The sequence below is a fragment of the Bubalus bubalis genome, chromosome 3 (assembly GCF_019923935.1).
Source record: "Bubalus bubalis isolate 160015118507 breed Murrah chromosome 3, NDDB_SH_1, whole genome shotgun sequence".
Lineage (NCBI taxonomy): Eukaryota > Metazoa > Chordata > Mammalia > Artiodactyla > Bovidae > Bubalus > Bubalus bubalis.
This window is the reverse complement of record NC_059159.1, coordinates 28,381,624-28,405,741: the sequence shown is the minus strand read 5'-3', so window position 1 is coordinate 28,405,741 and position 24,118 is coordinate 28,381,624. Positions and strand designations below refer to the sequence as shown.

At 60.5% G+C, this 24,118-nt stretch overlaps 2 protein-coding genes across 2 annotated transcripts in view; both read right to left on the bottom strand.

The window, feature by feature from the left end:
- Positions 1 to 24,118, bottom strand: part of RAI1 (retinoic acid induced 1) — a 108,222-nt gene that overhangs the window by 63,947 nt on the left and 20,157 nt on the right. The window contains exon 4 of the mRNA XM_044939148.2: positions 4,176 to 4,309. The gene's annotated coding sequence lies outside the window, so the exon portion shown is untranslated. The remainder of the gene's footprint in view (positions 1 to 4,175; positions 4,310 to 24,118) is intronic.
- LOC123465558 (translation initiation factor IF-2-like) lies at positions 1,967 to 4,164 on the bottom strand. The gene is made up of 3 exons (XM_045164814.1): positions 3,401 to 4,164; positions 2,314 to 2,450; positions 1,967 to 2,135 (listed from the first exon to the last, which is right to left on the bottom strand). The coding sequence occupies exons 1-3, from the start codon at positions 3,846 to 3,848 to the stop codon at positions 2,076 to 2,078; spliced, it is 645 nt and encodes a 214-aa protein (XP_045020749.1). The 5' UTR covers positions 3,849 to 4,164; the 3' UTR covers positions 1,967 to 2,075.

Below are 24,118 nucleotides of genomic sequence, written 5' to 3'. Positions count from 1 at the left end.
CCTCTCGGGGCCATTAGGAGGAGCAGTGTGTGCCCACACACAGATAGACACACACGTGCCCAAGCTCGAGGGTGCACTGTCCCCCGGAAACGCACATGGGATCAGAGACCCATAGACATGTACACACAGGGACACACACAGATTCACACACACACAGGTATGCATGCACGCATACGTGCCCGAGAATATAAAAACAGGGCCCGAGGCACACAGAATACAAGGGCGTACACACCCAGGCTGGCAGGCATACCGACCCCCAAGAATACATAAACAGGATCAGACACACAGACATATGCACACGCAGGCACACGGGAAGGCGTCCAAGTTGAGACACAACAGAAAGGCCCAAATACCCACATTCACGGAAGGGCTCCTTCCAGGGGTGACACAAGGCCCTTGTCCTCGTGATGAGAAGTCAGAGCCATAATCACCTCACCCCACACGCACCCCTGGCCCTGGCCTCTGACATGGGGTGCCCCACCACCTGCCCCACCGGAACCTGTGACCAAAGGAGCTGCCGCCTCCCTGCCACCCACCTGGTCTGGATCCTCCTAAGCCCCCTAAAGAGCTGTTCCACTCCACCTTGACCAGGGCACACAGCTCTGAGCAGCCCTAGCTCCCCCACTGGGAGCCCTGCCCTCAGTCGCTCCCATGGGTGCGCAATGGGCCTGGGGGGCGGGGGCTTCCTCTCTCCTTTTGCTTTAACCAGATTCCTTCCTTCCCCATTTTCTCCCCCACCATTCTAATTCTTTTCTTTCTCTCCAAGCATCTCTGCTCCCAACCTTCCTTTCCTCTCCTCTTTCTCCCCTCCCTTTCCCTTCCTCCCCAGGGACCTGCTGGGGTCAAGCCAAGCCAGAGGGAGCAGCTGAGATGTCGCTGGTCTTTCCCCTCTCCCCCGCTGCAGGGTCTGTGCCAACACCCGCCCCAGCCCCAGAAAAGACCCAGAATTACTAGGACTGAAGGCCAGGGCAGGGGTACGACCAAGGGGGTCCTCTGACATCTGCAGTCCCACTCTCTCTCTGCATCTGCTTTGGCTCCTCAGCTTTTCCTCCTGGAAAATGTGATGGCAGAGAGGAAGGGGGAGCCATGGGGCAGGGGCAGCAGGGAATCCACTGCTGGCCAATCACAGGCTGGCACCTTGGGTGGCCCCAGGCACCGTAGACATTGTGGCCATAGCCAATGTGTGAGACAAAAGGGCTAAGGAGCCTGTCTGGTGCTCCAGACATCAACATCAGAGGTGAGTGGGTGCTCCTCCTCTCCTGGGGTCTCAGTGCTCCCGTCTGTGAAATGGGCAAGGCCAGCCTACAGGACCCCCTCTTCCTGAATTTGGAAACCAAAGGGCGAATCAGCACCCTGTTCTTGGCTGCTATGTGACCTTGGAATTCACTTCCCTCTGGGCTCCCGTTCCTTCTTGTCAAAGGAGGGAGTTCAGACAGGTGATTCACTGCCGAGGCTCTTTCAGTTCTGAAAGAAGGTTCTGGATTGTGGAGAGGAAGTGTAACAGTGTCCCACTTATCAGGGGAAAAAAGAGGAGCCTGTTTCTTCCACTGCAGGCGTGAGCAGCGTCATTTTGAGGAAATCGTCTTAAACATCAAAAAAAAAAAAAAAAGCTCTCCACACGAAGAAATCCACTACCTCGTTCATCAGGGGCAACCAGAACATGGAACAAAAGGGGAATATTAAGTAAATGGTGGCGCATCCACCCGATTGGAAAAGCCTGAAGACAGTAACCGCGGTGTTTATGAAGAGTTGGTTACAAAACAGGAAAAGGCTCCCATGAGCGCCAACGAAGAGAGCAGGATATACGTCTGAACAGAGAGAGTGCCAACAAGTCGCTAAAAAACAACCCAGCCACCAAGCCGAAAAGACTGCGGAAAACGACATCAAAATACTAACACTGTCACAGCCCACCGAGACTATCCATAACCTTTTTTATTTTTCTCTATTTTTCAGATTTTCCCATTAATCATATTTTAAAACATAAATATTGAAAAATCATTTTAAAAAAATGAACACCTCCAATTGAGAAACTTTCCCTTTCCATTCATTTATTCATTCATTCATTACTGGTTCATTCATCCCTGTGTCTGTCCAGCCAAAGCCCAGTGTCCATTGTGGCCAGGTCCGGCTCTCACCTGCAGGAAAGGGAACCAGTGGAGGAGGAAGACGCGCCCCCCCCCCAGGAATGCACCCGGGGGCATGGACCCTACAGGGGCTCTAGTGAGTAGAAACCAATCCTGCCTTCCTGTGACCTCCCAGGCTGGCCCTCAGCTGTGAGGATCTCAGGGTCTAGCCTTCCGGTCAGAAACCGACCTTCACGGTGCGGCTGCAGGAGTGGGGAGAGTCCCCCCACGAGGCCATAGGCTCCGGCTGCACCAGCTTTCCCAGGCTCTCCCACTGCAGCACCTTCTCTGGGCTCAGAGGGAGGTCCTGAGAAGGCACCCCTCCACCTGGTGGGAATACAGGGTGGGAACATGCTGTGAGCTCAAAGGGTCCCCACTGCAGCCTCCTGGGTTGGGGCTGACAGGGTCCGGGGAGGATTAACTCTCTCCACGCCTGGATGGAGCCACAGAACAGCCTTCCCGTGCCGCCCCCCACCCCCACCCCCACCCCCACCAGGATCCCCTCTTTGAATAGAAGGATTTCCTTCACCTGCCGGGGCTGGCAGTCCCATCCCTGGGCCTGCTCCCTACCCCAGGAAGAAAAGGGGGGGCTGCTCTCTGGAACGTAATGAAGACAGATTTCCACGGGCTCTCTGCCCCCACTCCCACTCCAACTAGCCTTGGCCCTTTCCACCCCGCCCCTCCCCGCAAGGCGCAGAGGGATGGAGCGCTCTCTGTGCAGAGACCCCGCTGACCCTGCGGTCCCCACTCTGCGTTGAGCCCCCCCAGGCCTGCGGTCCCCAGAAATTCTCTAGGGTAGCACTCACATCAAAGTGCCCAGGCGGGAAAGGAGAAGTTCCCACCCCCTTCTCCCCGCCCCCAGCCCCTAGGGGAGGGGCGAGGGTCGGATCTCCGGGTCAAGGAGCAGCGCCTGCTGTGGACCGCAGGAGACAAACACCCCGTCACACACACACACTCACACACACACACACATCACCCTCAGGATCACCTCTGAAGCCCGCATTGTACGGGAAGGGGGGGGGGGAGTGGCTGATGGGGGGAGGGGGACTCGACGTGCCTCCACTCACCAGCCAATCACCAACCCCAAGAGAGGCTGGAACCCGCGACCCCGGCCCCCCGAACCCGAGCCTCGGGTGGCCACCGCGCACCCCACCCCGCCCGACCCACCCGATGTCAACGTCTCTAACCCAAACAAGCCCCACCCCCAAGAAGTCCCCGCTCCGGGTTCCTGGGGTTAGCAGCCCCCGCTCCCCACCCCCCCCAGACCAAGCTCCGACCTCTCCCCACAACCGCACAGGCGCGAGGTTTCATTGTCAGCCTGGCCACTGGGGCGCGCGCGAAGCGGGGGTGCCAGGGCAGGGGACTATCGCAGCCAGTGGGGAGGGGTCTCCGGGGGAAGTGTTCGGAGCCGCTCCTCCTGCCCGGTCCAGATCCGGAAGCCGCCGGGGGAGGAGGAAGGCGGGGGCGGGGAGAGCGCGACCTCGGTGCTCGCGGGCGGCGAGGCGGGGCCCAGGCGGCCGGAGTGAGCGCCCGAGGCGTCGGGGGCGCCGAGTCCCCCGGGAGGCTGCGCTCTAGGGAAGTTTCCCACCGGTGGCCCGGAGCAGGACAGGGCGCGCAGCCGACCCTCCCCGCCTGACCAGCTCCGCGACGCAGACTGCGAACTTGAGCAAAACTCCTTCCTCCCCGCGTCCCTCCCCTCCGGTCCGCGGCCACCAGCCCCGCCATCTCAGCCCTCAGCCTTCGGCCTGTGCCACGGTCGCCAAGACCTCTCACCAGTGTGTGGTGGAGAGAAGGGGAGGGGGAAATGCCCAGCACAACCAAACTGCGGCCAAAAAAAAAAAGAAATTCCTTCTGAGACCGATTCCCTCAACGGGTGTGGAAAACCCGTGGAAAACCCCCAACAGGCAGGTCTGCAACTCCAGCCAAGACCGCGGCGCGGTAGGAGGGGTGCCGGGGGCGGGCGGAGACCCCGGCCGGCAGCCTCCTCGGGAGCCCTCGCGCCCGGATCGTCCCCCCACCCACCAAGACACAAAGCTTCGCCGCCAACAATACCTGCGGGCTCCTCCTGGGTCTCCCGGGCGCGGGCGCTGCGCGTCTCGCCGCCTCCCTTCCCCGCGCGGCCTCTCCTCCTCTGCTCGCGCGCGCTGTCCCCTCGTCTCTTCCAGAACGCGGCGGCCGGATGAGATCTTTGGGAGAAAAAAATGTGAGCGCTCGCACGATTCCTTTCTCTCCGCCCGCCGTTCGCTCGCTTTTTTCTCCCTCGCGCTCCCGCGCGCGCCGCGCCTCTCGCGCCCCGTGTTTCCTTTTCAGCAGCCCCTGCGAGCGCCCTCAGTAGCCATTATTCACGGGCCACCGGGGGACAGGAGGTAGAGACCGCCCCATGGCCGCATCCACTCGCCAAGCGCGATGCGGGCGCGGGGCGCGCGCGGGGAGGGGCGCGCGATGAGGGGCTTGGCTGCGCGCAGCCCGCGCCCCAGACGCGGGGGAGGGGAGGAGGCTGAGGGGGCAGGAGGGAGGGGGCGGGGGAGGACTAGGAGCTGAAGGGAGCGGGAGGAGGGGGCGCCGGGGAGACGCTCCGGCGGCTCTCACCGCGGGGCTCAGGGTCACTGGTTAGGAAGCTTAGGGACCCGGGGCGGTCGGGGGCTGGGGGGGTGGTAAGTGTCTTCGTGCGCGCGGGCGCGCGCGCGCGTCAGAGAAGGAAGGGGAGGGAGGGGACGCTTTAATATTTTCCCAGTGACTTACGAGCCCGTGGGTGAGCTCCTGGCTGCGCGCTCGGGTCCGTGTGTTTATCAGTGTGGCTGTGTATTTCTGGTCTGCCCCCGTGTGAATGTCACGGGGCGTGGGGGCCTGCTGCGAGCTTGTGAATGTGCTTCTGGGTCTCGGGGGGACTAAGCGATGCGGTGCCTGCGTGGGGTTGTTTGTGTGCGATTGTTTATCAAGGGCTGCGGGACTGCGCCTGTGTGGGCCGTGTCTGCGTGAGGTTGTGCGCGTATGGGATTGTGTCTGCGTGGGCCCGAGTGTGTCTGAGGGGTGTCGTGTCTACGTGAGGGCTTGTTTGCGTGAAGCTGCGGTTGTAGGGGCGGGGGACCAGCGAGGGGTTGGGGTGCGCCCGCACGCGGTCTTGTGTGGGACTAGCGGGGCAGTGTTCTGTGTGCGGGGCCGAGGCCTGGCTGGAGGAGGGGGTCCGCGTGGCGCCAAGGACCGCACCGCCGCAGAGGCACGAACAGGCCGCTCAGGGGTCCCAGCACAGCGCGGCGAGTGGTGGCGGAGGAGAGAAGGCGAAGACCCGGGGACCCGCATCCCGCCCCCCCTCCGACCCCCGCTCCAGAGACGCAGTTTAGAGATCCTGGCACTGGCCGGCCCCGCGGTCCTAGAGGCACCGGGTTTGGAGGGCTCGACCGGGCCGGGGAGACACCTACGGGCTGGGGGCAGCGGGGACCGAGGCTTGGAGATCCGCGAGCAGCCCAGAAGCGCGCGGCGAGGACTGCCCGCCGAGGCGGGTGGGGGTCCGGAGACGGTGGAGGACCAGGCCGAGACAAAGAAGCGCGGGGCCGGGGCCTCGAGGCGGGACCGTACCTCCGGTTCCCCCGCGGCCGAGGGGCGGGCCCTCCTGGCCCCAGTCCCGGGCCGCCGCCGTAGCGGCCCCAGAGCCCCAGGGACGCGGAATTACGCGCCCCGGGCGGGGCCGAGGTGTGGGGCGAGCGGGGCGGGGGAGGGGGAGGGTTGCGCGTAGCCGGCGGGCGCGGCGCCCCGGGGCTGTGATTGAGCGCCTGGCTGCCCGCCCCTCGCCGGGCTGCTCACCGCCCACGCAGCCATTCATTCATTCATCCGTTCTCTCTCCATCCACCCACCTTCTACCCAAACACGTGTCCGGCCTGTCGTCCGTCCACCCGATTATCGCGCCAGGGATCACACTGACGCGTCAGCGCTGCCTCTCTCCACTTTCCCTGCCCGCCAGCCTGTCCGTGCCACTCTCCTTGGCCCCCACCTCGCGTCCCCCCAGGCCCCTGTCTGTCTGGCATGGGGGAGGAGCGCACCCCACGACCTCTGTCACTCGGTCTTTGCTCTTCAGTGATGGCCAGACCCCGTCCCTACCTACTAACCGCCCCTTCACTAAGGGCTTTGTACATCAGGGCTTCTCCCCGCTCTGCCGGGCCTTCGCAGAGACCTGGTGACTCCCTGGAGGGCAGGGGCCAATACCATATCACACCACTGCTGGAGCGCCTCCTCAGCCCGGCCCCTCTGGGCTGGGCAGGCAGTGGAGGGGAGCAGTGAAGTGGGGGTGGAGGTGACGGGGGTGCATCGAGAACGGGTTTTATGAAGGACTGCTGTGCCTCCAGGTCCTGGGCAGAGGGCTGTGCGGATCCTAGTGGTCCAGAGGTCATTAGGACCCCGGTGGCCAGAACAGTCACCCCAAACCTGCCATTTGTAGGTTGTCAACTGAGAACGAAGAAAACAAGTTCCTGGTCTCTAACCCAGACCTCATCCATCCAAGTGGCCAAAGCCCCTCCACACTGTTCCTTCTGCCTGGGAATCAGCATCTAGCAGTCAGGCGTGGGAAGCACTGGCCAGGAACAGCTTCCAGACTGCCCAGTCCCGAGGGTGGCTGCCTGGTGCCAAGAGCAGACCACTCCCAGAGACAGACCCTCTGCTGACTCCAGGCTTACCTGGTGAGGATGCAGCAAACCCTCAGCACCCCGAGCACCCCCTCCTCTCCAGGCTCTAGCCCCACCCACCTCTAATATGCAGATGCTTAGTCTCTGTCTTCAATTATCTGGCCTGGGAACCAGGGTTACTCAGTCCTGAGACCACTGCGTGCACCATTAAAACAAAAGTCCCAGTTCTTCCTGGGACCCCTGACTCAACCTCAGCGCTGCCTGACCCTCAGCCTGTCTCTATCACATCCTGACTCAGCCACCTCCTCCAGGCAGTCCCCCAACAGGCCAGCTGGCAGGTGGGGAAAAGGGTGGTGGTGGATGCCCCCTTTCCCTCGGGACAAGCACACTCACTCTCCTGCGCTCTTCACCACTGTCTCATTCTCACCGCAGGGCCTTTGCACTTGCTGATCCCTGTGCCTGGAATGCTCTTCCCCAGCTTCTAATGTACCACATGTAATGTATGTATTTTGTAGGCGCTTTTGTTTGTCTGCTCACTGGCGCCTCCTCCGTCCCTGGGATGGTACCTGGCACAGATTCAGTAAGGATCTGGTGACTGAATGACTGAGCCTGATCCAGACGCTTCCTCTTCTCTGAACCCAGGGCCCCTCTGGAGAACAATGGGAGGGGATGAAGAACAGTGGGGCAAGGACAGGTGGTATGACTCATCCAAGGTCACTGGAGGGCCCTTGGTGGATTCTGGATTCCGAGTACGTGTCCAAGGGGTTGGGAGAAAGGAGATGGCGGAGCTGCCGCTTATCCCAAAGGAGAACGGAGCCCTTTCCCAGGCAGAGGATAGACGCCCCCACCTGGCCAAGGCCCTTCCAACAGCGCTGTCACGGTAGGGCTCTGCCCATCTCTGACTGAAGCCAGGCTCAGAGCCATCAGAGGGCTTGTCAAGAACACACAGCAGGACAACTGATCCCCACCTGACTGTAAATTTCAGACCCTGGCTCAGTGCCAGGCCCAGAGCAGGCATTCAGGATGCTCTTAGCAAAGCAATGAATGAAGCAACAGTACCAAGATTCAGACTAAGGTGTGCACGGCCCTGGACCCCTTGCTTGTTTCATCAGCCCCTACCAGCGGGATTTGCAGGATGGTGGGCCGGGCCTACCACATGGCAGGTCTTCTGTTCATTCATGCTGAGGGGAGGCTGCCGGGCTGGTTGGCTCCCTGCTCCAGCCAGGGGTCTGAGTCCATGCCCCACCATGTAAGTCCTGCTCCAGGTTTGGCAGCGAGAGGGAGAGTCCCATGGGCCAGGGTGAACATTTACAGTCTCGGTGGGGGGAAGCTGTTTCCTGGGGGGAGACGTGGTCACAGCCTGAGAGCCTGGGCCAGGATGGTGCCCATTCACTTGCCCAGCACTGTCTGAAAAGCCACCTTCCTGCAGACCCTGTGTCCAGGTGCTATTCAGGGTGAAATAATAAATAGGGGCTGAGGAGTGGGGTGCCCAGGCAGACCATGCAGTTGGGGGGCTGGCAGATGCTGGGCTCACTGACAGGCCACTAGGGAAGGGGTTAGCCAGGGCCCACCCTCCTGGTGGGCACGAGAGGCAGAGAAGAGGGACACAGACTCCAGCCATCAGGCCCGGCAGGTGCTACCAAGAGCCTGACGTCTCATTCAAGCTCAGCCCTGGTGTGGTGACCCCCAGGCCTACTGGGCTTGGAGGGCTGTGGCTCGCGGAGGGAAGGACGCAGCACCAGACGCCTGGTCTGCAGGTGCGCAGGCCTCAGGTCAGAGGTGCACCAGCAATTTCAAGTTTCCATCTTGTCCTCAGCTCAGCCACCCTTCCCATTTCACAGTCGGGTCTCTGAGGGCCAGATGGCTGACTGGCCCCTTGGCACCCATCCACTTGGGCAGTATTTACAGAGCACCTCCTATGTTCCAGGGACCGTTCTACGTTTGAGGAGTCAGAGCAAGGAGCAAGATGGAGCTCCCCTTCTTCCTTGTCGGGACACAGTGTTGTCCATGACACTTAGGTGAGGTGTGCTGCGAGAAATAAAGGAGAGTTTCCCAGGTCACGCAGTGGTAAAGAACCTGCCTGCCAGTGCAGGAGACAAGAGATTCAGGTTTGATCCCTAGGTCGGGAAGATCCCCTGGAGGAGGGCGTGGCAACCCACTCCAGTATTCCTGCCTGGAGAATCCCATGGACAGAGGAGTCTGGTGGGCTACAGTCCATGGGGTCGCAGAGAGTCAGACACAACTGAGTGACCAAGCATGAGCATGGACTGGAAATATGGGGGTGGGGGAGCTGTTTTCCAGTCGATGCCCAGGAACTGGCACTTGAAACAGGTGAGAACAGACCTGAAAGATGAAGGCAGGAGGCAGGCAGCTACCTGGGGGCAGAGCTGCCCAGACGGAGGGGATAGCACAGGTGGAGGCCCAGAGGCTGAGGCAGGGCGAGAACCCTCATGGAGCCGCCAAGGTTGGAGTGCAGGAGCCAAGGGGCACGTGGGAGGAGACGGAGACACAGAAGTGACAGGAGCCACCCACAGGCACTTGTGCATATCTGTGAGGCCCCCAGGTCTCATGAGGCGACAGATGAAGTATCTCTGGAGCAGGCCTCACAGGGTGGGGGCTCAGAGAGCCAACAGGGCATCCAGTTCTGGGTTTATTTTGGAGGATGGGCTGACAGCATTAGCTGTTGTGGGCAGCCAGGTGGGCACGTGGAGTGGGCTCTCCCATGGGCGGACCATTCTCCTACCCCTGTGACTGTCAGTGACCCTCCTGCCCATCTGTCAGCTTAGCCAGCCTCACTTTTAGTGGGTGTGCTGGAACCCTGCCTGATCTGCCAAGTGGTGTCCATGCTGAGCCTCAGTTTCCCCCTTTCATGCATCTGTGGGCAGGCCCACAGCCCTAGGGGCTGGCTGGGGTGGGGTCTGCTCACCTTGTTTGCTGAATGTCAGGCCAAAAGCCAGTTTTTTCTCCCCTGCCTTTGATCTATAAGGGCTTCCCTCATACCTCAGCTGGTAAAGAATCCGCCTGCAATGCAGGATGACCCTGGTTCGATTCCTGGATCAGGAAGATCCACTGGAAAAGGGATAGGCTACCCACTTCAGTATTCTTGGGCTTCTCTTGTGGCTCAGCTGATAAAAAATCCACCCGCAATGTGGGAGACCTGGGTTCGATCCTGGGTTGGGAAGATCCCCTGGATAAGGGAAAGGCTACCCACTCCGGTATTCTGGCCTGGAGAATTCCAGGACTGTATAGCCCATGGGGTCGCAAAGACAGACATGACTGAGTGTTTTAACTTTCACTTCATTCTGTACAACCTTTGATCTCTGCTGGCTGGGCTTTCACTGCCATCTTTCTGTTTGTCCATCCTTCCTTCCTAGACTAGAGCCCACGAGATGAGGTCGTATAGCTTCCGACTCAGACAGGGCAGACCCACCTGCTTTGGACACTGTTCCCTGGGCATGGGACCCAACCGGGAGGCCTCTGACCTCTCTCTCATACACATACCCCTACTGGTAGACCCCTAGCCTCCCTCTGCTGGGGGGTCCCGGCCAGCACACCTGAAGCACCCCTCCCCCACCATCCTCTCTCAGCGTCCAGAGATGCTGGACCATCTCGCTGAGCTTGGAGACCGCATGGCCCTGCCTTCTGAGGGCAGAGGCTGGTGGTTGCGGACAGGGCTCAGTGGGAGAATGAAAAGGAAAGAGGGAAGACAGACAGACATTTGGGAAGCATGGATGAAGTCCAGAGGGTGGGGAAAGGAGTGAGGGTGAGAGACAGGAGCAGAGTGGAGGGCAGTGGGGATGGGGAGAAGGGAGGCTGGAGGAGAGGGCGGGCAGGAGTCTCCAGGCCCCTCTCCCACTCTGCATTCTCTGGAGACGACACTCTTGGCTCCTGACTATGACCATGGTCACCTGCCCCCAGTGCTTCTGGCCTGGCTGGTGTCCCGACTTGGTCCTGGGAGCAGCTCCTTGCAGCCTCATACCTGCCTGGTGCCCAGCGGGGCTCAGAAAGAGGCAGGGTCAGCTGTGTGGCCAGGGCCTCACCAGTCCTCTGCACCAGTGCAGACTGGCCCCTGACCCCCGTTACAGTGCCAGCACCCCCACCCAACCCCAGCCACAGACTGACCATGGACGGACTTCTGACTGCAGCCACAGTCTCAAGCCACAGACTGACCTCTGACCCCACCCCAGCCTGAACCCTGATGCTGGCAGAGGCAAACCATAGTGACCATCTCGTGGACACATTCCTCCAGGGACTATATGGGACAAAGGGCAAAGGCCCACTTCAAGGCCACTCACCCCCCAGATAAGAAGCACCATCAACTCGAGTGACCCCTCACTAAGGCCTCAGACCTGCCCGGGCCAGTGAGTGCAGGCTGGACACACACACATAAGCAGGCCCGGGGCACAGCCCCAACACAGTCCAGCGGACATGCAAAGACACACACGGGTACCAACACAGACGTGTGTACACAGACTGTCCCTACCCCCCGCTCCTCTCGCTGGGACACACAGCCCTCCTGCCTAGGCCCGGGGGTTCCCCAGACAGCCCCCACTTTCTCACGGGCCCTCCCTGGGCCCCAGTGGCTTCCTCTGCCTGCTGGGGTGGGAGCCCAGTAAGAGGCCAAGCGTCGCAACCTCCCTTAGACTCCCCACTTCTAGGAAAGAAAATGCTCACATCACACAGTAGATCCTGGCCATCAAGACCTCCATACACACACACTCCCCTAATCAGACACACACATGCACTGTATGCAGGCCAGGAGACGCACACAAAGCAGGCACACACGTGCAAGGGGCACAGAGCAAGGATACGCAGAGCCTCCTCTCTGTGCTGGCAACACGCGCACACACTCCCACACCCGCCTGACTCACCCGTCCCCTACCCCACGCGCACAGGTGTCTCTACCTCTGGTGGCTCACGTGACCCCTCCAGCCCCTTCCTAGCTCAGCTCAGGGCTTCTGGGGCCTCTGCTCTCCCTCTCGAGCCCTCCTGTCCGTGTCCACCTAGACCAGGCCGGCGGTGGCATGTCCTTACTAGGAGCTGAGGTCGCACCCCCCCACATACCCTGAACCAGGAACAGCACCATCCCTGCCGGCCCCCGGGAGCAAGTCCGGCTCTGCCGCGTGCTGGCTGTGTGTCCCTGGGCAGCCCCACACCCTCTCTGAGCCTGGTTTCCACAGCTGAGAAAGGGGTGATGCTCCTGCTCACAGGTGGCAGTGGTGGGATGGGGGGCGGGGACACGGGCTGGCCAGCAGGCTGCTAATACCTCTCTCCCTAAACTGAGCACAAAGCTCATAGTCTGCAACCTAGACAACCGCCCCAACTCCGCAGCAGCTGCAGCAGACACGAGGACCAGCTCCTCCCACAGACTGACGGAGCCCAGAGAGTCGAAGCAGCCACACTGGAGGCTGAGTGCTCAGCCTCCAACATGGTCCCACGCACCCCCAGGACATGTGGCAAGAGACCACTGGCTGCTTCCCCTTGCGTTTCTCAGCCTGTTTTTTCACCTCTCAAAAGGGAGAGCAGCAGGGCCTGGCTGCGCCAGCTAACGGAAATGAGTGTGTGGAAGTCGCCGGGGGATCTGCCTGCTTGATCTCTGGGGATGGTTACCCCTTCTGGTCAATGGAGAGAGCTGAGTTTTCAGTCTCTGAGATGAGGATCAAAGTCCACTTTCACAGCAACAGTCAAATGCTGCATTTGCACACCCTCCTCAGCTACCTGCTGAAGCAGAGGCCCCTCAGCCCCGCTTCACCCCAGAACCTCATGACCCCTGGCATTCCAGTGGGGGCAGGGAGGGACTGGGGGCCCCTGTGCCACAGACCCAGAAACGGGGGCTCAGAGAGGGAGCTGAGGGGGAGGAAAAGCAACAGGAGGACAGCGTCCCCTCCATATAAGGAAGAGTCTGTTCACAGGCAGAGCTGCCCAGGAACGGAACGGGCCGCCTCTGGAGGTGGGGAGCCGCCTGCGGCTGACGGCGTTCAAGCAGAAGGGGGTCTCCGGGTGGGGACACCACGCAGGTCAGGGGAGGGCCTCGGGCATCTCCAGTCCTGTGACTCGACCAAGGCCACGTGAGCAGGCATGGAATTCCAGAAGCCAGAGCAGCCACGTGAAAGCCCGCAGAACTACAGACGGCGCCCAATGGGCTGGAGAAAGGCACCCGACGGCCCTCCATCGATTCCCTAACCCCATCACAGAGCACTTAGTTTTCAGAGGGAAATTCCTAGTTTTAATTTAGAAGTTGTAAGGTATATGCAAGTAGAAAGGAAAAAAATCCAGGGTTCCCCTCGCCCTGGGACGATTATCACTAAGTCAGTTTTGCTTAGAAGTCCTGACGGGTTCTAAAGTTTTAAAACTTGAGGTAGAATCCACATACTGTAAAATTCACCCTGTCAAAGCAGTTTTTGGTGTCTGCACACAGTCCTGCAACCATCACCACCATGTCCAGAACATTTTCATCAGAAGGAAAGCAGCCCCCCCACCGCAGCAGTCTCCTCCTTCTCCCCAGCACCACAGCTGCCGACAGCCACTTATTTGCTCTCTGTTTCTAGGGGCCAGGGCGTCCCCTCCTCCAGCCTCCCAGTGCCCACCCTGCCCCCTCCAGCCCTCCATCAGCCAAGGGATCCACTGCGACTCAAGTCGGATCCCGTCCCACCCCTGCTCAGAACCATCAGTGGCTCCCAGTCCTGTGCAATCCGGCTTCCTCTGCCTCAGCCACACTGGCCTCTGTCAACCAGGTCCCACCTAGAACCTGTGTCTCCTGGTCTCTGCTTTCCCCACCTCTCCCCGTAGCTCTGCTTGCCTCCTCTCCTTGACCAGGACATATCCTGGTCTCTGCTTTCCCCACCTCTCCCCGTAGCTCTGCTTGCCTCCTCTCCTTGACCAGGACATATCGCTTGACATTCCTTCTGTTCCACCTTCTCCACTAAAATGGCAGCTTGCACCTAGCACGGAGTCAGAGGTCAGTGAATATTTGGGCCGTCTCCAGTAAAACAGGCACATGCTAAGCCCACACGCCCACAGGGCACTTGGATGAACTGGCAGTGTCTCTGCTGGTGGGCATGCCCAGTACAGACCATGCAGTGCCCCTCCTAACCCTGACAGGGGTTCTCCTGACACCTCGGATCTGGTCGCCTGGGCCACAGGGCCTCCAGACATGCAGCCCGGTCCCTTCCCAGGCCCCCAGAGCCCCCGCCACGTTGATGGCTGCTGTGCCCTGTGCCTGCTCTTGCAGCCCTGCTAAAGGGTCCACCTGACCTGCCTGCTCAGGTCCACCACACACCCCCTCTGACAGAGCTGGGGGCACCCTGTCCACCTGGCCTCAGCCACACCCAGCACAGTAGGGCCCCTTAGGAGGCAGGCTTCCTGCCCCGAGGGTTCTGCTATGACCTGTGGGCGAGAAGGGTCCAGCTGAGGTCACGCTCAGCACCCACACTTGTCAACCACCTGTGTACCTGCGGGAGGCACAGCGATGGAAAACTCAGGGTTGGTGCCTGGTGGGTGGGGGGTCAGATCTAGAGAAGAGGTGGGAGGACTGGAGCCCAGAGGGGCTGCTGCAGTTGGGCCCACATGTGTGTGTGTGTGCGCGTGCGTGTGTGTGTGTGCCTGTGTGCCAGTGTGTGTGTGTGCGTGTGCTGGTGTGTATGTGTGCCAGTGTATGCGTGTGCCTGTGCATGCATGTGCCAGTGTGGTTGTGTGCACACATGCGCGTGTTCACATGCATGACAGCAGGCTCCATGGTGGCCAGTGCCTGGAGCTCTCCCAGGGCTTTGGTCTCCCCACCTGCACGCAGGGCCCCCTGACTGCCAGCCTCCCTGGCCCCCCAGCTCAGTCAGCCTCCCTATCCTGGAGAGGTTTCCGGTACTGCAGCCCTGCCTCCTCATCCATCAGGATTTTGCTGCATTCCTGTGAGTCATTCTCCAAACAAACCGTGCGAGGGAGAGAAGGGAGAGCAGCAAAGGGGAGGGGAGGGGAGGGGAGGGGAGGGGAGGGGAGGCTCGTTGGGAACCCAGCCCCACCTCCTCCTTCCCGCCTGTTGCCCCTCCACACCCCTACCATGCACACATGGGGCCCCCAGAGCTCTAGTGTAAGTCTGGTCAGCTGTGCCATGGATTTGCTGTGTGACCTTCGGCAAGACACTTGCGTTCTCTGGGCGGTTGGAGAAAATGGCCCTGAAGGTCCTATCTAAGAATGCACAGGCTTCCCAGGGGGCAGTCTCAAAGGAGGCGGGGTGTGGGGGAGGTGTGCCCAGCTCCCTGAAGCAGCCTCTCCCCACTTCCTTGTCTGTCTCCCCACCTCCAAAGTGAGGGGGGAGCAAATCCTTGGTAGGCACAGGTGCTGCTGGGCAGGTGCCAAGGTGAGGGGGGAGCAGCCTGTGCCAGTCACAGGGCCTAGGCCTGTTGCGCCCGACTTGGGGCCAGCAGGGCCTCCAGCAAAAGGCCCATCTCCTGCACCGAGAGTGCTGGGCAGGTCTTCCCCATGGGCCAGGCATGAGGGAGTCTCCCGGCAGAGCCCAGCTATGGGGAGGGGGTTATGAGACATGGCCAAAGCCAAGAGGAAGAATCCCCACAGCAGTGGCAGGGAGCAAGCCTCTGGCAGTACATATGTGTGCACACGTGTTTGTGGGCAGAGCAGCACCCGCAGGAGCCAGGGGCTGCTCCTCAGTGACCAGCTTGCTTGAGCTATTTTCACCGTGGCAGCCAGGCCTGACTAGGCTCTAGGGGCCACAGAGCCCAGCAAGTGTGCACGTGATTGTGTGGCCAAGGCCAGCTGCATGTCTGTACACAATGCCCTGCAGGGTGTGGGAGGGGTGTGAGTGCCCGTGAGCTTGACCAGTGGCAGGGGGCAGCTGGCGTCCAGGGGAGTGTGGGCTGCAGGGCTTTCTCCTGAAACACCGAGTCTTGAAACTGCCTCTTCAGGCTCCCACCCTCTAGCTCCAGGATAAGCAGATCCCCTCCCCAGGAGCTGCAGGCACACATATGCCCCAGGCCCAGGGCTGGTACCCAAGGGCCCCTGAGACTTAGAGCAAAGCTGCAGGCTGTGTGCCCGGGCACCCCATGGACACGCCACTCTGGACCCGATATGAGGGTTCAAGGAGCCAGAGCAGGGACCTGCCTTCCCAAAGTCCAGCTGGTCCTCAGTCAGGCCTGGAGGCCACAGCCTGGTCCAGAGTGGGGAAGTCAGGGTCTGCAAGGGCAGGGAGAGCGGGTGCACACCCAGGGCTGCACAGGATGGAGACTGGGGGGCAGCCGGGGTGCTCGGCTGCTGCTCCAGGCTGGGATGGGGGGCAGCCATGTGGCGGAGGGTCAGCTTACAGGTGTGGTGGAACAGGGGTAACCGGAGCCAGAGGCCAAGAGGCCCGCAGGAGGAGGAAGCGGGGGCTGCGGCGGCTGGGGTGGAGAAGGGGCATTTCTGAGGGAGTGGGAGCAGCTGAGCCAGAGGAACTGCGAGGGGCGGGGGTGCTCCCAGCTCTGCTCCACCCAGGCTGGGACGGGACCGTCCTCAGGTGGAGGCCAGAGCACAGGGGAAACCCCAGGTTGCAGCCCCACCCCTGCTGCGAGCCCCTTCTCCCTGGACCTGTCTCCCCTCCCATAAAAAGGGGCAGCCCAGCCCAGCCCATCTCAGAGTGCTCCCCCCGTGCCTGGAGCTGGGGGCAGGGGCCCAGGGCTCACCCCCACCCTCCACAGTTGCAAGGTCAGGACACTGTGGGCGCTTCTGCTAGGGCCGAAGGATTTGAGACAGCACAGGCTCGGGTGAGTGGGCTGGCACCCGGCCCGGGGTAGAGGCCCGGTTTCTAGGCTCTGGGCCATCGCCCTGTGTCCCTCACCATATCTGGAATCCCTGGTCCCTAAAAGGGAGTGTGGTAGAGACAGCCACCCATGAAAGACAGGGACGCGGGGACACAGAACCTCTGAGTCTCAAGCGTGACAAACAATGATTTGCTGGGGACGTCACAGCAGGTGTGCAGGACGTGGGAGACCATGACCACCCCCTCCTCCACAGACCCACCCAGGAGCACTGAGATCTCGGTTCCACCTGATCTGCAGCCTCACTGGGGAGGGAGAGCAGCCGGAGGGGCAGGCAGGAAGACGAAGGAGCCCAGCCCTGCGATCTGGGCTGTGAGTACTCACATTCATCAAGGGGTCTCCTCCCGGAGAAGCCAGCCCCACCCCTGCTGCCTCCCCTGGGTCAGGCACGCTTGGAGAGGATGCAGACCCATAGGCTGAGTGGCCCTGGGGTCAAAGGGAGCAGAGAAGAGGGTATAGGGAAGCTGGAGGGGGGCAAGGTGGTGGGGTGAGGGCTGGGAGGGCAGGGTCCCTGCTGGGGGATGGGGTGGCTGCAGGGCCTGAGGGCTTCAGGAACCTTTTCTTGCTCTCTGGGCTCTGCTGACCCTTCCAGTCCCCAGGGAGCCTGTGAGCCCGGGGCAGCTCTTGGGGTGAAAGCCAAAGTACAGCCAGGGCCTGGAGGTCACTCCCAAGTCCAGACCCCCCGCCCCCACACTCTACCCCGTCACACTGGCCCCTTTGTTTGTGCAACACATGAAACACGTTCCTGCCTCAGGGCCTTTGCTTGGCCGTTCCCCCAGACGTCTCCCCAAGCCCACCGACCTCCCTCGAGTGACCTGCTCAGTGAGACCTTTCCTGACACCTGAATTTAAAGCTGCAAACATCTCCCCAATCCTGAGCCCCTTCCCTGCACTGCTTTTTCCTCACTGCATCTATCACCTTCTGATATCCTCCCCCTAGAACAGACATTCCAGCAGGGCAGGACCCTCGCTCTGTTTCCCAGCGTTCACCCAGAGTGGCACCTGGCCCAGGGCAGGGCTCAGGAAACACACGTGCTCTGCTATGCTGTCACTCAGTCATGTCCGACTCTTTGCCACCCCATGGACTGTGGCCTGCCAGACTCCTCTGTCCATGAGGATTCTCTAGGCAAGAATACTGGAGTAGGTTGCCTTTCCCTCCTCCAGGGGATCTTCCCAACCCAGGGATCGAACCCACATCTCCCACATTGCTGGCAGATTCTTTACCAGCTGAGCCACAAGGGAAGCCCCAGGAAATACATGGGAACAGGTAGAACACCTGCTCTCTGGGAGAGGAAAGCCTGCGCTCCAAACCTTTATAACGCTCCCCCTGCTGGAGGACCAATCGGTTTTCTCCCGAGATGGCCCAGGGAAGACACGTGCTGCCCCTCCCAGCCCAGGCCCGTCCCCAAACCAGTGGTCAGATCTGGGCCTGGAAGGGTAGTCGCCCTTCCCTTCAGTCCACTGACGAACCTGCATCCTGGACGTCACCCCGGATGTTGCTCAGGCACTGACCACGCTGGTCCCCCAACCTTCCCTGTCCCTGTGCAGGGTGTCCCCGCCCACCCTCTGCATCCCCAGGACCCAGTGGCCACCCCCCGGCTCTGCCTGCCCTTCTTCTTCAGACCCCGTCTGGCCCCTGGCCCCCAGGTCCTCCATTCAGCCTCCTACCGGGTCTCCCTCTCCAAGAGCTGGTCTCCTGTTTCACCCATGATTCAGTCTCGTCCTTCAGCCAAAGGCCAAAGTTTCCTCCAGCCTGGCCGTGACCTGACTCCAGCCCTGCTGGCCACACCCAACCTGCCCAGTTCTTTTGCCACCTCTCAGCCTTTTCTGGGGCAGAACCGGCTGCCTGACTCTGAGAGTCTGGTGCCCACCAGCCTTTCAGGGTCCCCACTCCATCCACCCCTCACTGTCGCCCCACACAACGATCTCCAGCTCCCCAGTGTCCTGTGGGCTCCCTTGAGCCGGTGGACTGGTGCTCAAGGGACACTGCTGAATGAATGAATGACTGAAATGACTAGTGAGAAAGTGAACAGATGAGGCTGTGAGTGGACAGACTCCAGGAACAGGTCAGCGACAATGTTCTTCTCTCTGCCAGATCTCCTCCACACCTCACGGTCTCCCGCACGGACCTGGTGGGGATGAGACCTGAACACGATGCTGACAACGCCCACCATGCAGCAGTCCGGGTGGGCTAGGCTATGCTGCGCTAACAAAGCCCCCAGACCTCAAGGGCCCAAAACAACAAAGGTTTATTTCTTGTTCACACTGCAAGTCCGGCGGGGTGGCAGGGAGGCTCTTGCTCCCCAAGGCGTCACCTCTGGACCAAGAAAGAGGCCTGGCAGGTGGCCCTGGCAGCGACACACCTGGCCACAGAAGGACACATAAGTCAAAACTGGTCACGTAACCCCCAGCCCAACCACAAGACGTCCAGCCGCAAGCTCATTGTACTGTGGACTCAGGAGGATGGGAAACCAGGATTTTGAGCCAAAAGTTGGAATGACACCTCTGATGACACCACTGTCAACACGAACAACAAAGACCACTTGCACAGGACCTCCTGTGCCCTGGATGCTGGGCTGAGGCCTGAAGTGCAAGTTCCCTTAATGCCCACGGTGCTATTCTGAAGTGGGCGCAGTGAACAGCCCCTTTTCCAGCTGAGACGAGATGACCAAAGCCCGGAGAGTGAAGTGAACCTCTGAGATCACATGGCTTGGACCCTGAGGTCCCTGCATGGATCACATGCAGACCCTGAGGTCAGAACTCACTTCGGTGATTCTGGGTGCTCACAAACCCCAGTGAGGCCCCTCCACCGGGCACAGGCCTCAGCTTCCTCTGCTGAGGCCGGTCAGGGGCAAGGACTGCCCTGCTTCAATGACCGTCCCCAGCACAAAGAGCCTCCTCACCCTGCCGCGTCCCAGCCCCAGATACCCCTGACGCGGGCCCCAAATCTCAGGAGGAACGGAGACTGTGAGAGAGAGGCGGGCGGGCCAAGGTCACCCTGTGGGGCTCCACATGGCCGAGACGAGGCCACAAGGCCCTGTCCACCACAGCCTGACTGTCGCAATGCCTCAGCACCCACAGCCTCAGCCAGGGACCCCCAGAAGTGACGGTGGTGACATACACTCCACCTTCCTGCCAGCAGGTCCACTGAGGGAGTGTCCCCAGTTCCGGGCCGGCGAGCCTGTGGCTCTGACCGCCTGGGCCACACTCTGAGGAGCTGGGCTGAGTGGCTGGCACCTGCTCCCAAAGACAGTCCCATCGGGGAGGCCAGAAAAGGATGGAGAGTGGTGCCACCTTCCAGGACGTCTGAAAACAAGGTTGGGGGGCCTTCGGAGAAGCCACACTGCAGGGGGGTCTGTGCAGAGCAGTGAAGAAGAGAAGAAAAGGGGGCAGCGGGGTCGAGAGCAGATCCACTTGGAGCCAGACCCCACCTCACTCTGACCTGAGCCCCACCCCCACCCCGAGCCTTTGTCTCCTCATCTGTAAAAGGGGTGTGAGTGATACCTGACACCAACTCTGGGCTCTTACGGTTATGACTATACTGGTTTTGCCCCCTCCCCCCACCAACCTGAGCCCCAGATCACAATTCATCCTCTTCCTGGGCCTTAGGGCCCCACGCAGACTCCCACTCTGGCTGCCAGGAGAAGGTGCTCCTCTCACCTGCTCCCTCCCAAAGTCTCTGTGCCCAGGAGCAGAAAGAGCCCCCCCCTTCACAGCCCCGCAAGCAGTGCCCCTCAGCCCAGCCTCCGAGGGCAGCTGTCCTCAAGCCTGGAGTTTCCAAGTACCCGGACCCACTAAACGCCCCCAACCCTCAGTTGCTGGGGTGGGGCGGGAGAGAGGTGGGAGGCAGAACCTTTCACTGCCTGGGAAGCTCACACTCGCCCCCTGTCCCGGGCCTCAGCATCCATGCAGCATCTGCTATGTGCATCCACCTTGAGAGAGAACTGCAGAGGGCACGGCCCCCTCCCCAGGCCCGTGGGAACATGCACAGGCTTGAAGGGGCACAACCCACCCCCACGTGAGTGACTCCAGCCGCTGCATCATACCGCAAGCCTCGGCGCCTCCATCTGCACCGTGAGACGGGGCAGGGTCCCCGTTGTGGGTGGCGCCAAGGGCTTCCCACAGAGCCTGGCACATAGCAGGTGCTTAACCACGTGAGCCTCACTCCCCCAGACGGGCGAGAGCAGAGCCTGGAGACCGCCCCCCAGCTTCCCACCACCTCATTAACTGGAGGGGACTGTCCTTCCAGCTGGGCTACCACCTGACACCCCTGGCTGTCTGCCCGCTCACCTCCATCCTGTCTGCAAGGACGTCTGGGTCAGACAGGACGGGCTGCCGGGACCCCAGGCAACCAGCAGAGGCCTGCCCAGCAGGCCCAATTGCCATTGAGCCCCACCAGGTCCCTGCCGACCCCCCACCCCCACCTGCCCGCACACGGCCACCCACAGTACACACCGAGGGCTGTGCTGCTGGAGGGGAAGCAGGCTGAGGCCAGGCTGTGTCCTGAGATGAGACGGTCAGGATTCGGTTCACTTCAGTTCAGTCGCTCAGTTGTGTTCGACTCTTTGCAACCCCACGGACTGTAGCACACCAGGACTCCCTGTCCCTCACCAACTCCCAGAGTCTGCTCAAACTCATGTCCATCAAGTTGGTGATGCTATTCAACCATCTCATCCTCTGTTGTCCCTTTCTCCTCCCGCCTTCAATCTTTCTCAGCATCAGGGTCTTTTCCAAGATTCCGGACTTTTCCGGATTCGTCCATTTTTCACATCATGTAGCCAAAATGTTGGAACTGCAGCTTCAGCATTAGTCCTTCCAGTGAATATTCAGGGCTGATTTTCTTTAGGATGGACTGGTTGGATCTCCTTGCAGTCCAAGGGACTCTCAAGAGTCATCTCCAACATGACAGTTCAAAAGCATCAATTCTTCAGTGCTTAGCTTTCTTTATGGTCCAACTCTCACATCCATACATGACTACTGAAAAACCATAGTTTTAACTAGACAGACCTTTGTCAGCAAAGTAATGTCTCTGCTTTTTAATAAACTGTCTAGGTTGGTCATAGCTTTTCTTCCAAGGAGCAAGCGTCCTTTTAATTTCATGGCTATAGTCACCATCTGCAGTGATTTTGAAGCCCAAGAAAATAAAGTCTGTCACTGTTTCCATTGTTTCCCCATCTATTTGCCATGAAGTGATGGGACCGGATGCCGTGATCTTAGTTTTTTGAATGCTGAGTTTTAAACCAGCTTTTTCACTCTCGGGTCAGAGTTCAGAGGGACGAATCCGGCCTCCAGGAGACAAGGAGCCACTGCAGAGTGTGGGCTGGCCAATGGACCTCTGCCCCCACTTCTATCCATCTGTGAGTTCATGCAGTTGTCCCTCCCCTCCGCCTCCCAGGCCTTTGCTCCAACTCCCTGCTGCCTGGAAGGCAGCACCAGCCACTCTGAGGAGCTCATGCCGTCTCCTCTGACCTTCCCAGGCTGGGCTCAGAGACGCTCCCTGCTTCCTCCGAATTGTTCCTTCTCTCACTCGAGCACAGGGATCCAGCAGGGGTCTTCGGCAGGCAGAGCCCCAAGGAATCTGACAGAGCCCAAGTAGGAGTCCGCTTCCAAGGCGGCACGGAGCAAGAGCCACTCGGGAGACAAGGGGGTGCAGACCAGAGGGAAGGGGGCTGGGGTGCCCGGGGAAGGGCAGAGGGCAGGGTGAAGAAGGGCATCTTGAGGAAATCATTGACTGGTCCTCCTGTGCCCCCTTCCCTTCTCCCCTTCCACAAGAGAAAGGACAGGGTGGGAGGGAGAGACCCAGCAAGAGAAGGGGCCATGGGCTGCCCTGGCCTGGGATCCCCCCAGCAGTTCACAGGGGACTGGGAAGGAGCAGAGCCGGTCCCACAGGGAGCATCTTGAGCCTCAATGCTCCCAAAGGTCCCCATTGCTCCCTATGGACTCAGAGCCCCCAGCCCGGGCAGAGGGCACAGGGCAGCCCCACAGCCCCCCACCCTTGTGCCGCTGTGGGGCATGTGGGGGCAGGGCAGTTAGAACCGGCAGCCCGGGCTGCCCCACCCCCAGCACAGGGACCAGAATGCACTGCCGCGGACACAGAGCCTCGCCTCAGAGGGGCAGGGCTGGACCTCAGGGATGACGGAGACAGCCTTTGTTCAGGCAGCAGACTGGCCTCTGAAAGACAAGGAAGGTGAGGCCAAGAGGGAGGTGGTGGGCCTTGGAGAGGGGACGTGGAGTCTGACCCCGAGGGCCTGGCACATTGTTACTGTGGGTGCGAGAGGGTGAGGCTGGATCACAGGCAGCAGGGCCTTGAACACCAAGCCGGAGACGGCCAGGCGGCAAACCAATTATTCTAACCTCCAGGCCAGCCCTACCTCAGTCCATCCAGCCTCCCCCCACCCGATGCCCTTTCCGGGTAATGAAGGCCGAAGGGTTGGCAGTTGGTAAGTGCAATTAAACCCGTGCTCAAGGCCATGAAGCATCCACGCAGCTCATTAGCAGACGAACGAGAGGATGCTCTGAGGGCCGTGGGCCCCCGGGGCTGTCGGGACCCAAGTCAAGTCAGCCTGGAGGGGGGGACCCCATCCAAAGGAGCCCAAAGGAGCTCCATTCACAGGGGCTCCAGTCCAGGTCCTGAGATTAGGTCTTTGGACTGCAAGGCACAAGGTCCAACAGGTGTCTCTCTCCCAAAGAAACAGCTGGGTAAATGGGCCTGGAGGTGCGTGCGACACACAGGGTCCCGGGCAGTGGAGACAAACCCAGGCTTCAGCCGGCAGGCACCTATTGATTCAACACCAGAGCAGCAGCTGACACTGAAGCCAGTTTTAAGCACTTAAAAATTCTCTCACTTAATTCCTCCTGTGACTCTAGGATACTTCCTAGATACTCTAGTGGGTACTTCCTATTGTGGTCCCCATTTAAAATATATATTTATTTATTTACGTGGCTGTGCCAGGTCTTAGGTGAGGTACACAGGATCTTCAGTTGCAACATGTGGGATCTAGTTCCCTGACCGGGGATTGAACCTGGGCGCCACTGGATACCAGGGAAGTCCCCTGTGACCCCCATTTAACAGAGGAGAAAACCGAGGCCTAGACAGGGACTTGATTCACCAGGTGCTCTGGCTCCTGAGGCTGGGCTCACAAGCAGGAAGCCACATCACCACGGGTGAGATGGCTGGGCCGCAGGGGAGATGTGCAGACTGTGGCCAGGAGGAGGCCTGGGCCTTGGGCTGGGGGCCACACCACCAGGTGTGGCCTTGAGGGAAGCAGATGGCAATGGTTCAGGTGAGCTGTAAACCAGAATTGGGGTGAAATCTCCCAGGATTGCTCCCTGGCAACTCATTTGCTTTTTTCCCCCCTAAACACTGGTGAGCCTTCATACTGGGCCTGGGAGCCAGATGTGGCAGGATGACACGCATCGTGGCACCTGGTCTAATGCACAGCAGGGAGCCTGGCAATTAGAGGTGTCCAGGACACAGTCGCAGGCAGGGGAACAAGTGAACTGATGCCGCCCTCCGCCGGGGAGGGACCTGATGCTCTGGCTTCACCTCTTCCCAGTCTCCTGCAGTACCCGCCCCC